Below are 12,793 nucleotides of genomic sequence, written 5' to 3'. Positions count from 1 at the left end.
AGAAGGAAGATGCTTATACTTACCTATTGTCAGAGCACTCCAGTTCGGTCAAGTGATCGACTCCCAGTGGTCGACTTCGGGAGGGGGGGGCAGCCCAGGCATTCCAGCCATTGTTGTCACTCTCTCTTATCCCCTGTGACCAGACCGGAACTCCCTCAGAATAGGCAAGTATAAGCCTCTTCCTCCTACAGGGTAGTTAATATTGGAGTAAGGGAGGTGGGTGGGAGTGGGTTTAAGTTTAGTTAAGTCGATCTTGGAATTCAACTTTAAGACACCTACTATTATGCAGTGACAATCCCGTTTCTCATCTGTGCTCCTGCATTACCACCTGTTGCATGGGCTTCCAATGGAGACTACACATAGCTATTTTAATAGATTATGCAGGTATGGTCCATTGTTATCACCATCAGGACACCTGTACTGTAAAATGCCATGCAGCTATAACTGGAGTGCACGTACAGTATGTTAAAAGAAAGTGGCTGTAAAGAGGCTTTAAGAGATCAGTATACTAATTGGCACTGTTTATCTTACACTGTGTTCTAGTAAACGAAATATCATTCAGTCTGGGATATGATCTACTTTAAAAGCTTGAATTTTGCCACTAAGAAACAGAGAATAATGCTTTTAAACTGCCTTTATGCTGCTCTCTTCTATTTTAAACAACCCCATACCCACTGCTCTTTACAGACAGTTTTAGTATTTAGAAGCTGAGCTACAAGAAAATTAACAGGAAGGATTTCCTCACTTTGATGAGTGTGCAAGGGTAATTATGTACAGATACTGAAACCTTTATACAAGTATAAATAGTGGTGCACTTCGTTCTTTTTGCCTCTGCTGCATAATTTAACCTCTGCATTTTTAGGTTTACCAGTCCTTTTAAGAAATAAGAAAACCATAGAGTCTAGACTGAGAGTACTATCGCAATTTATTCTCTGTTGTACAGAACCTTTCAATTTGCTTTGCACAAGAAAGACCAAAAGATTTCTGTCTGACAAGTTATTGTGATTTTTGACAGTAAAGATTCATTTTAGGAGATGCATGAGTGTTGCATTTGACTAGCCAATAAGACAAATATGATAAAAATTGAATACTAACAATTTACTTAAAATATAACTAAAAGCAAAACTTTTTTTTCGTTTTGGATAGAGGGGAGCTGGATTAGAACATCTGTCAATGAAAGTAATTGAAAATCCCAAATTTTGGGTTGTCCCCAGAAAAGTAATAGAGGGGAAATCTTCCAATGGGGACACTAGTTCTGGTGACCTGGGGGTCCCCAAGAGATTCCCTTAATTTGCATAGATTTCTTCTCACTTCCTGTTTAGCTATGGGAGAGGAAATTAAGGTAAATCTCCCCAATGGGAGAAAGATGGCAAAAATAACCTTACAAGGGTTATAATCCTACTTTACTCTATTCAAAATGAAAACAAAAAATGTTTTGCCTATAGATCTACTTTTACTGGTATATTAATAACTTCAATAAAGTGTATCTAAACCTCAAACCAAAAGTATACTATACTGCAACTTATCCGTGTTTGGTGTGGTGGGTGCATTTGTTCTCTTTTTTCAAGCTTCTTTTGATTTGCTCCTCAACTGTATCTATGGCCACCAAGATGTATTTCTTTGACTGCACTGAAGGACGGTAAATGGTCCAGATGTAGTATAGTATTTAATAATCATATCTGGATAAAAAAAAAACTCTGAACATAATTACAAATCTTTGAGGAAGTAAGATTTGTCACACATACACATAGTGCAACTGTGTATTTACAGTAGGTGTTTCATTCACATTTAAAGTCACCAAGGTAAAGAGTATGTGATCCGCTTTAATCATGAAAATCATACCCTAATCTGTGGATAGGATTTCTTGTTTTTCTCACTGGAAGCTCCGGGCAGGCCTCCATGGGATGGTCCTTCACACACATATCGGAAGCGGAACCCTCTCTGCAAGGTTTTCAGAAAAATTAATGTATTTGTAAGTATATGAATGGATACATGCATGATTAACAAATGAACAGATGGGGGTTGATTTACTAAGGGAGTGTGACCAATTTCAAGGTGATTTTTCATTTATCTCAGGGGGTGGGGCCGGTTCCTGAGGGATCTCGGGAACCATCTGAGTCTCAAAAATATCAGATTGGTAGGCCTTCCTGAGTGTATAGAGAGTGCAAAACCTTCAGAGTATACAGAGTGCTAGCTACTTGACACCTTTGGCAAAATGCACTTTTATCCAGTGTTTACAGTGGAAAGAGTGCACAGGGTCCTTACCTGCCCCCTGTCTCCAGGCAACCCTCTGAGACCTTTACTCATCCTGAATTACAGAGACAAGGAAAGCATCCTCCTTTGATCCAGAGATCTTACTAAAGATGTTACTTTTGATGGAAACGGAGTTATTTTTTTCCTGGATTTCTCACCCAAGATGCAAAAGCACAGGGCAAAATTCCATAAGCCAAACAACATCTCCAGAAGCTAAGTCTTGAGTATTCATTGCCATATCCTGTCAAGATGTGGGTGGTTGCTAATGTAAAGGTATAGCTTTTTGATATACCTGTAGCAGCTTCCTACAGGTGGGACAGACATTACAAGTGCGACTTTTCACTTATCTTAATAAACCAGATGAAACAAAGTAAAAATGTATTTTGTAAAAAAATACCCAGTCATAGGCAAAGAAAAATTAAATAAAACATGATTTTTGCTTACACATGATTGGGTGACTGAATTAGTCGAAATTGTACTGACTTCACTTAGTTTACAATAAGTGAAATTTCACCTTGCAAAGTGATTTATATTAGCTTAGTTTAGGAGTAGAAGATCGATATGCTTTACATCTTTAGTTAACCAGGGTCATAGTGCTTTTAGTAAACGGTTCAGCACTATTACATGTGGGCAGGGAGATAGTCAGCCCTGTGTAAGCTCCAACTGGAGCAGAGGTTTGAGATTTACATACAACCCAGACACCCCAAGATCACCAGCACAATATCAAGGTATGTGACAGATCCACAAATTAATGGTTAGGAAAATGGAGTAAAAAGGATAAATCAATAGTTTATTACCTGTTTAGGCTGCTCGGTTACTTCAAGGTATGGCCCATCTACTAGAAAAAAAAAAAAAAAAGAGAAAATAACAGTAACTAACAGGATAAAATGTTAATGAGATTAATCTCTAGCAATTTTAAAGGCTAACTCCACTTTCGTGGAGGAAAAAAATATCAAAAAAAAAAAAATGTATAACATATACAATTGTGACACAAGTCTTATTGTAATTGAATGTTATTAAAAATTACCCTTCCTCTTCAATCTGCAGCCACTGTAATTTTCTGTGAAAAGCAATGCAATATGGCTACCTGGAGGTGTTCTGTACAGAATGTGTACAGAACGGCCCCCCAGATATGTCATTTCCTGCTTGTGTGATTGGCTCACTGATTTTCCCAGAAGACTGCACTAAGATACAAGTCAGATTTCAGGCATCCCCATGCAACAAAAAATGTCATTTTTGATGAGATACTCCCAGTAGGAAATTACATCTAAAGGGATGCAGGCCCTGCAATTTTCCTCATTAGAGCTTTGCAGGTGCAGCAGCTGGTTGATAATGAGGAAACCACTCCCATTAGACTCACTTCTGAACATGGACACAGACAAACACACAGTGATTTCTTCAGAATAACAAAAGGTAGGACTCTGCAACAAAGTTTGTTAAAATCCTTGCAATGTACATAGATCACCCAGAGTTAAATGTTTTTTTCTCAACAAAAATGGAGTTACTCTTTAATGTGAACACTAATTGATGTGTCTCAAAAGCCATGATGGTGTATAATAGTTTGTTAAGTGAGGGAAGGTAAGTATTTGGGGACTTTAGTTCCACTTTAAGCTAAGGAGCATTGTTAGTTTATTCTTGCTGTATTTTAGGAGTCTTGAAGTCATATTGTGTTCCAGGGAAAAGAAAAATGGAGATGGAAATGCATGCTATGACAAATTTAGAAGTGTATGATAAACACTGTACATCAGTAAATACACACAATTTAATTTAAACAAACATGTAGATGTGGTAAAGCAAGTTTTGTATTACGGACACAGCCCATTTTAAAAAATATTTTTCATATTTGAATTATAGTGTCCACTTAAGTCACATCAAGGCTCTCTTCTCACTGGGGTTCCAACCTTTTCCAATAACAACATAACAGTCTTTGCACCAATTTTAATTATATACAATTGACAACCGGTATCAAATATTTGCTACTATTTTATACTCTACGTTGTGCTAAAAACTTTCTATGTTTTTCACTTGTTCAATTCCTTTTTTTACGTTACAAAACAATGGCTAACTACAGAGACTTAACAACAGCACAATCACAAGCCAAAAGTTTCATTACCTAAAACCTTACTGTGCTAAAACACCTATGTTTTTATAGTTTATGTTTATTATTCCTGAAAAATGTATTCAATAAAAAATGATTTTCCTCTTTGATCTAAAAGCCTGTTGTTAAAACGACTCAATAGCTCAAGCTAAAATTTAGACTCTCAAATGAATGACTCATCATAGGGAAAAATCTCTTACTGGACAGCTCAGTCAGACAAGTCAAACCTCAAAGCAGGAAGCTAATGCTGTGTTGCCTATTGAGCGAACCCACAGTGCTCTGGAACGCCTTAACGTCAAGAGGCCGCATAAATGTGTACCAAAATGTAAATAATGTTGTGCCAATAGTGTGCACCATGCACGCTCCCGTCACAGTTACCGGCGAGTAACGAAAAGCTTTCCGACCATGTGACCGCTGTGACAGCCAATCATGGCGGTCACATGACCGTAATGCCTGCTTCCGCTTCTCGGGGTCTGAAACTTCTTAAAGGGCTGCACTAAGGAGTTAAAAATAACAGTTTGAAAACATGTAAACTGAAACAAAAATGTAATTAACCTTAAACAGTTATAGTTTCCATTTATGCTTTACATGACCCTATAAATGCCCAGTGCTTTCTATCTGTACTCCGGTTGGTTGCATCATTTGTTATTATTAGGTTCTGCATAGGCTGCTAGGCTGAACAGTTGAACAACCATTTTTCCCCTGTAATCATGATAATGAGGCACATGCAGTATGCAAGGCAACATAGCTTTGATTGGGTCAGGATATTGCCACTCTTTCATTATGTCCAAGTCCTGCTGTAACTCAATTGCCTAATATGAAACCAAATTCCTCCCCTTTCACTCTGCTCCAGTGCAGTTTCCTTGCAATGCGGGTCCAGCAGTGTACCCGCAGCTTTTGTGCAGGTTACCCGCGCTTTGCCATAGACTTCTATTAGATTGGGAGGTTTTGGTGCATTTTCAGAAAGTGCACGAAAACTGCCCGGTCTAATGGAAGTCTAAAACAAAGTGTGGGTAACCTGCAGGAAAACTGTGGGTACACTGCACTGCACCCATACTGCGAAGAAACTACACCGGAGCAGTGTGAAAGAGGCCTAAAACTACTTAAGCTAGTTGTATGCAAACATTTACTATGAAATATTTTTTTAAAGTGTATGCAAACCATAACAATAAACGTCTTTTATTTGCTCCCTAAGTGCCGGTTCACACTAGACGCGGCACGACTTGCAGGTCGCCTCACCGAGGCGACCTGCACACGACTGCCAGGGCGACTTGCAAGACGACTTCTGTATAGAAGTCTATGCAAGTCGCCCCCAAAGTAGTACAGGAACCTTTCTTCTAAGTCGGAGCGACTTGCGCCGCTCCGATTAGAACGGTTCCATTGTACAGAACGGGAGGCGACTTGTCAGGCGGCTAGGTCGCCTGACAAGTCGCCCCCGTGTGAACCGAGCCTTACGGTCTTATTGATATACTATTGGAAGCATTTTGTTACATATGTTTGATAAGTGCAACTGACTAACAGTTGATCTTCTCAGAAATTCTGAACTGTGCTGTGTCTTCTGCATGCTTCTGGTTTTAGCTCACAGGCTCTGTTAAGCCCTCTGTCAAGAACGCAAGCCCATAACGACTAGCTAACCAGGGCAAGGCCCTTGACTGGGGTAGGAGGAAATGAGGGGGAGCTTATTTTGAGCAAGTAAGGCTGTTGTGATACACTTTGCACAGCCCACCCTACCTCTGGCCAGTGCTAGAGGGCGACTCCACTCCAAGCTAGCTGGCTGACCACAAACAGGCAGATACAAATCTTACATGGAATTTGTTATACGCTAAGGTTTGAGGAGCAGTCTAGCAATTAGCATACACTTCTTGGATTCCTCAAGCTATCCTATAAGCGTGTATTAATCACTCTTCCCACTGCCCATGCACAGCAGACACATGACTCACGGTAGCTTGCCACCACCTGGCAGATTGTCCGCTGACTGGTGATCTACTCAGATCACCGTCTGGCAGATCTGCTGGTTTACAATCTGCATGCAATCTGCCAACACACAGCGCAATTGCATACAGATTAGCAAGGAAGGTAGACTGAGACACTACAGTGCCACAGTCTCTCTGGAGGTATGAGTCTTGGCTTAGTACACAGAAGCCACTTATTATTTGTATAATTATATATCCTGAAAGCGGGCAGTGCATAAAATATGTGCAAAGAAAAAGTTTACAAAAGCAACAAAAGGACATACACACTATTTGCTATGAAAATAAAATGGAATAAAAAAAAAAAAAAAAAAACATACAAAGAAAAAAAAAAAAAACTTTACAGAGGTTATCCTGTGCCAGGAGAATGTCAGAAATATCACAATCCACCAGTTAGACTGGCTCCATGTGAATCACCCCATCCATATCTCATGCCCCTCACTCTATTGAGATGTATGTAGACTGTACTTTAGCCCTTGGCCACTCAATCCTGGGGAGTGTTCCCTTTCCAGCCCACAGGACGGTTCTGTGTTCTGAAGTGACCAAAGTTAAATGGGTCATGAATGGTTCTGAAGGCTGGGTCAGAGATAGTATTTTTGGCACCAGCGTGTCAGTTTGATTGCAAGAAGACCAGTTACTGTTTGGCTTTCGCGATCAGGCTCCGTCCAACCATTTTTGGGGATTTCTCCTGGATTCTATCCACACTGAGTAGACAATTTTACTAGTATTTTCATCTCTCTCAGCTAGTATTTTAGCTTTTATGAGAGCTAAAATAAATTCCTCCAATCTTTGACATCTATTTGACAAATCAATGGCCCGCAGACAGTTCAGCCTGTCTCAATGGTATCATTAACTGTTAGCACAAAGAACAGTGTAAAATAAAAGGTAGCGATGATGTGAATAAGAAAACACTTATATTCAGTCTCTAAATAGTTCATAAATGAATCATCAGTTCATTGGAAGAAGATGGTGGGGTAGTAAAGTCGGCTGCTGTCTTCAGAAAGCCAACTCTGTATGCAAGAAGAGAAAAGGGGAGAAAACAGGAAGCGCTACCTAAGTGCAGGATTGGAATCAACGTTTTAATGATATGGTACATATGGACACTCACAAGAGATAAAAAGATATAGGCTCATCTGTTATCCAGTGGTCCAAGAAGCTCCTGGCCACAGGAAGGCAAACGGAACCAGCGTGGAACACACGGATGTGACGTCACAGACAGCGGGATAACATCCGGGGGAGCTGTGTTTCCATCGTTCTCCACTGTCACAGCTCCCTCGGATGTTATCCCGATGTCCAAGACATCACATCCGTGTGTTCCACGCTGGTTCCGTTGGCCTTCCTGTGGCCATAGGACGTGCTGAGGGCACACCATCCATACAGCAACGCATTGGAGCCCTTCCCAGACACCAGGAGCTTCTTGGACCACTGGATAACAGATGAGCCTAATATCTTTTTAACTTGTGAGTCTTCATATGTACCGTGTCATTAAAACGTTGATTCTAATACTGCACTTAGGTGGCATTTTCTGTGTTCTCCCCTTTTCTCTTCTTGCATACAGAGTTGGCTTTCTCAGGACAGCAGCCGCCTTTACTACCCACCACCGTCTTCTTCCCATGAACTAATGACTCATTTATGACTTATTTAGAGAAAGAATATAAGCGTTTTCTTATTCACATCATAACTATCTTTATTTTACACTGTTCTTTTTATCTCTTGTCAGTGTTCATATGTACCGTGCCATTAAAACGTTGATTCTAATACTGCACTTAGTATTCTAATTAGGATTCTAATACTGCACTTAGCGCTTCCTGTGTTCTCCCCTTTTATCAGCCTGTCTCAATATATAGGCCTCATCCCCTGCTGGGCTTAAAGACAAATTGGCTGCATATTCCCTTTGAGACTTAGGGAGGTGAAAGTTTGTTTTACCCTTATTTATCAAGGATTGGGTCATTTTATTGGCACCTAGTTGCCAGTTCTGGCCAACAGGCTTGCTTGCTTATTTCAACTTGTAATTTGGGACAATCTGTCTACTATTGATCACTGATTAAGAGAATACAGTATCTTCCATACCACTGAATTAAACTATATATAATATAGAGTATAATTTTAAGAGATAGCGATAGTGAGATAAGAGTATAACTTTAAGAGATAGTATTTCTAGAGATCTTTAATTCTCAGTTAGATAATAGTTCATATTACTAAAAAAACATGATGAGCCACAGTGAGATGTGGAAGTTTTGATAGGAGTAGTAAGCACAGATCCACTGAGAGGACATCTGAGTAAAAAGATTTATGAGACGCACTCACCTATAAAGTCAGACAACTTAAGATCAGTTTGGCAAGCTAATATATGGAAAGATGGGACCTTTTTATCCATGCTAATCATATAAACCAAGATCAGTCTAATGAGGCAATATATTCATTATGTTCTCAAATAGTCTAAAGCCAGGTACACATGGGCCGAATGTTGGGAGACATTTGCCGGTTCAAAAAAAAAAGTCCGACATTCAGCCTGTGTGTATGTCGGTTTGGCTGGCTTCTGTCTGACGTGCATGCTGGAAAACCAGCATCTGCCCGACTCCTGATCAGCTCTCTCAGTTAATGGCAGAGAGCGCTGATCGGAGTGTTTTGGGGGGGCATCCCACTGGCAGAAAACAACAGCTCAGTGAGGGAGATCGCTGTACTTACTTTGCATAGTGAGTACAGCTGCTCAGGATGGAGCCGACAGTTTTTTTTTTTGTTCTACTCGCTGGGATGAACGGAAATAAAATGAATAGTGTGTACCAGGCTTAAAGGGGGATAGAGCAGTCTCTGGAGGAACCAATAAGAAGAGATGTGATCTATGGAGGCCATGTTGATAGTTACAATAATGTTCATAAATCTCTCTGGTCTGACCCTCTGGTTTGAAGTTAGGGCATGAATACCACAAGGATTATTTTAAATCCTGGAATGGGATTCTTATGTGACAATATTAAAGATGTAAAAGCACCCCTTAAAATAGAAAATAATGTGAAACAAACACTAAACTAACACACTTCTATGTTGAAAATAACAAGTAATACTACTCTGATAGGCATATACATGCACATAGGGGATGTGTGTCATACCTGGTAAGCAAAAAAACATAAGTGGTGGCCGGTCCACAAGGGGCCCCAAGCCCGCACCATTTGTGTGGCCGCGCACTGTGCAGGGCACCGGACCAACAGGTATCAACCAGGTCCATCACCCCCTCATAGGCACGTGACCACATCCCGAGGCTCCAATTGGCCAGTTTCATATTGTCCCTCCCACCCTGCGATACCAGCGGCTTCCAACTTCCCGGCCAATCAGGACAGGAAGACCCAGAACCCAGAAACAAGACCGGGTAATGACAGAAGCCCGCGGGACCGGGCACCAGGGGAGCCATGACAGCTGGAGGGCTCTGCCGTAGGGTGAGTGCGGACCTGGAGGGGCCCGCCTGAGTCCCCCCAAAATCCTCCAGCACCAGCCGCCACTGATAATGAATGCATTTCTGGCAAACAAAAAGGTATTTTTTTTTGTACGTGAAGGGACTTTAAAGCGATAACATGGAAAAATTAGCATGTATTGCAGGGTGGTACTACAAATGTTTTTTTTTTTAAGTTTATTTTGATATATACTTTAAGGAATAAATAACTGGGTTACTTATTAAATGTTTTCTAACAGGTACAAGTTAAAAATAAAAAACCCATATACAGTATATTGTAAAAAAAATCAAAACAAACAGGTTTCAAATTTAGAAATGTTGCTTTTGTCTAGCAGGTTGAGTGTTTTATAGCACCTTACTGAATACACTTGTATATTATCTTTGGTTACAATCCAGGCTGGTTCACACCAAATGCTTTCCAGTGCCTTTTTAATACACATCCAGAGCACATGCACATTTTTTTGCCATGTATTCCAATGGCCCTAGTTCACACCAGTGCAGTCAGCTCCACTGCTTTTAACAAAATTACAACCTGCTGCATTTTTTTTGTCCAGAATACATCAAAACGCATGTAAACACATTTAAAACACACTAGCATGCACATTATCCTGAATGATAATAAAAGTTTTCTGCAAGTGTCAAATTTTAAAGAAAACATCAGGAAGTCACAGCTGGCTTCCCACTGCCAAGATGGTGGCGCCAGGGACCCGAAGACTGGCGAATAACTGCCCTGGGTGAAGACAGCACTAGACTCCTAGACTGGTGAGCACCTGTTTTTTAAAAATGGGAAAGCTACAATATTTGTAATTGCTGACTTTTAATTCTAAAGAGAAGATTTTAATTTTTTTAATTACCAAACATGTTATACATACCTGATCTGTGCAATGGTTTTGTACAGAACAGCCCTGATCCTCTTCTTTTTAGGTCCCCCTACGGCAGTCCTAAACCCTCCCCATGCTGAATGCCTCCAATAGCAAGCCTCTTGCATGAGGCGTTATGCTTGGGCATGGACACCTTTCTTTTTTTGGCCATCTTTACCTGAAGATGTCAGCATAACCCAAGTAGCCATGAATATCAAGTCTTATGTGTCCTGTGATATACAAGTAAGAAAACAAATTTGCCACATAGACAGTGATACAATCACTGGACACCATTCCGAAACAGGTTACAAACTTGACTGATCTCACGTATGCCTATATTTAAAAATTGGATTAAATTAGGTTAACATAACTTAACAATGTTAAAAGTGATAATAAACCCTTACATAAGCCCACGGAAATGACTAGCCTCAGGTAATACACAGTGATGACGCAAATCCTCCCATGGATTGACTGATGTCAAAATAAAACTCAGAAGTGATTCATGCCAACTGCAGAGAAAGGAGACAGTAGCCAGTGGCCACACTACATGCTATGGACAAATACTTAAATGAGGATATGCTTTGTTCATATTTAATTTCTGAGGTTTGCAACCACTATATTATAGTGGTTCTAATACATTATAGTGATTCTAATGGCAGAGGGTTTTTTACCTTAAAGCGGAGTTCTGGCCAAATTTTTTTTTTTTTAATTGATCCTAGCATTATTACTAATTAAATACAAAAACGAACATACAATGTTTATTATGGATTTAGCAAAAATATAAATTTCATATTCAATATTTTCTTCCTCCCGGTGTGGCCGTTGCCATCATGATTAGGGCATGTGAAGCTCAATCGATATCTCTTCCTGTATTAGCTTTGGAGAGGTGCATGTTGGGTAACCAGCATGCACCTCTCGATCTCGCGCATGCACGATTCACCGACGACCATAGCGCCAATTGTTTCTAAAGATGCCATAACAACGGGCGGCGACGGAGGAAGGTTCCTGCCCCGTTGTTATGGCAACATAGATAAACACATCTCGGTGCTATGATCCTCCTTAAATTGCGTCATTTCCGGTCAGGAAATAACGCAATTTTTGATCACAGTAATGCCCACAGACTCTTGGGAAATGATGTGTCATCACAGGCACAGGCGAGGGAGGAAGTGACGAGGAGCTCCACGGACCAGGAAGTGGCAGATTAGAAGCACTACATAGCAACAGGGTAATTCTGGTAAGTATAAAAAAAAAAAGTTTTCCTCCAAATGTTGTTTTATAGGTTTAGAGGAGTCCGATTCTGAAAAAAAAAAAAAATTTCAGGGTGGAACTCCGCTTTGATGCATTCTCGACATTAGGGTAAAAAACCTTCTGCATGCAGCTCCCCCTCAGCCCCCCTTATACCAACCCCACCTTATATCTACATGAGCCCAATCTTGATCCATAGTGGCCACCATGCTCTGTATGGAGCAAGCATATAAGAGTGCCCCTAGAGCAGGCAGCTTGCTCTGGGGACACTCGGCAGGGTGGAGCCAGAAGTGCCGGCGGTAGAACGAAGAAAAGGAAGTACAGAACCATTGCATAGAGCAGGCAAGTATAAAATGTTTGTTCTTTTAATAAAAAACATTTGAGTATTTACAATCACTTTAACTAGATTATGCGGTTGACATTCAAATTAAATATACAGGAAAATCTGAAGAATAAGCAACTATGAATGTTTGAGCTTACCTGGTCGAATATGATGTTCATGGGGCATCAAAATTTGTTCATCATATACACCCATCGTATTAGTTCTGAAATAATTTTCGAGCGTCTGCTTATTAAAAAAAGAAAAATAATTAAACTTAGTTCAGTAGCAAGTACATGCATAGTTTTTGTCATTCAAAAGACAAACTGCATCTTCAATTATATACATTTTTTATTCTGTTTTATTAAAATTAGATATTTCATTATGTAAGTGAGCTGTGTTTTTATAATGGTACTGCACAGCTATCAGGTTGGGAAGGCTTTAAAGGCACACTGCAGCATAGATAGCCCCTGGCGCTAGCTTATTAGGTGGAAGAACAAGGTTTCCAATATTTTCTTCTTGTTCAATGTTTTTATTGAAGTTTTCAGGAATATGACAGTAGCTATACAAACATTCAAATGGGATAAGTACATTATGAACATT

At 40.1% G+C, this 12,793-nt stretch overlaps 1 protein-coding gene across 5 annotated transcripts in view; it reads right to left on the bottom strand.

Annotated features, from left to right (window-relative positions):
• Window positions 1–12,793, bottom strand: part of NFKB1 (nuclear factor kappa B subunit 1) — a 214,741-nt gene that overhangs the window by 159,588 nt on the left and 42,360 nt on the right. For 2 of the 5 annotated variants that reach the window (XM_073601654.1, XM_073601643.1), the window contains 3 exons: window positions 12,352–12,436; window positions 3,051–3,091; window positions 1,843–1,941 (listed from right to left, as the gene is read on the bottom strand). In XM_073601654.1, coding sequence (XP_073457755.1) covers window positions 1,843–1,941; window positions 3,051–3,091; window positions 12,352–12,436 — 225 coding nt within the window. Of the gene's footprint in view, window positions 1–1,842; window positions 1,942–3,050; window positions 3,092–12,351; window positions 12,440–12,793 lie in introns of all 5 variants that reach the window. The other 3 variants (XM_073601638.1, XM_073601649.1, XM_073601630.1) reach the window with 3 other exon arrangements.

This window comes from Aquarana catesbeiana, linkage group LG01 (genome assembly GCF_042186555.1).
Source record: "Aquarana catesbeiana isolate 2022-GZ linkage group LG01, ASM4218655v1, whole genome shotgun sequence".
Lineage (NCBI taxonomy): Eukaryota > Metazoa > Chordata > Amphibia > Anura > Ranidae > Aquarana > Aquarana catesbeiana.
The sequence above is the reverse complement of the archived record's forward strand: the minus strand, read 5'-3'. Positions and strand labels throughout refer to the sequence as shown.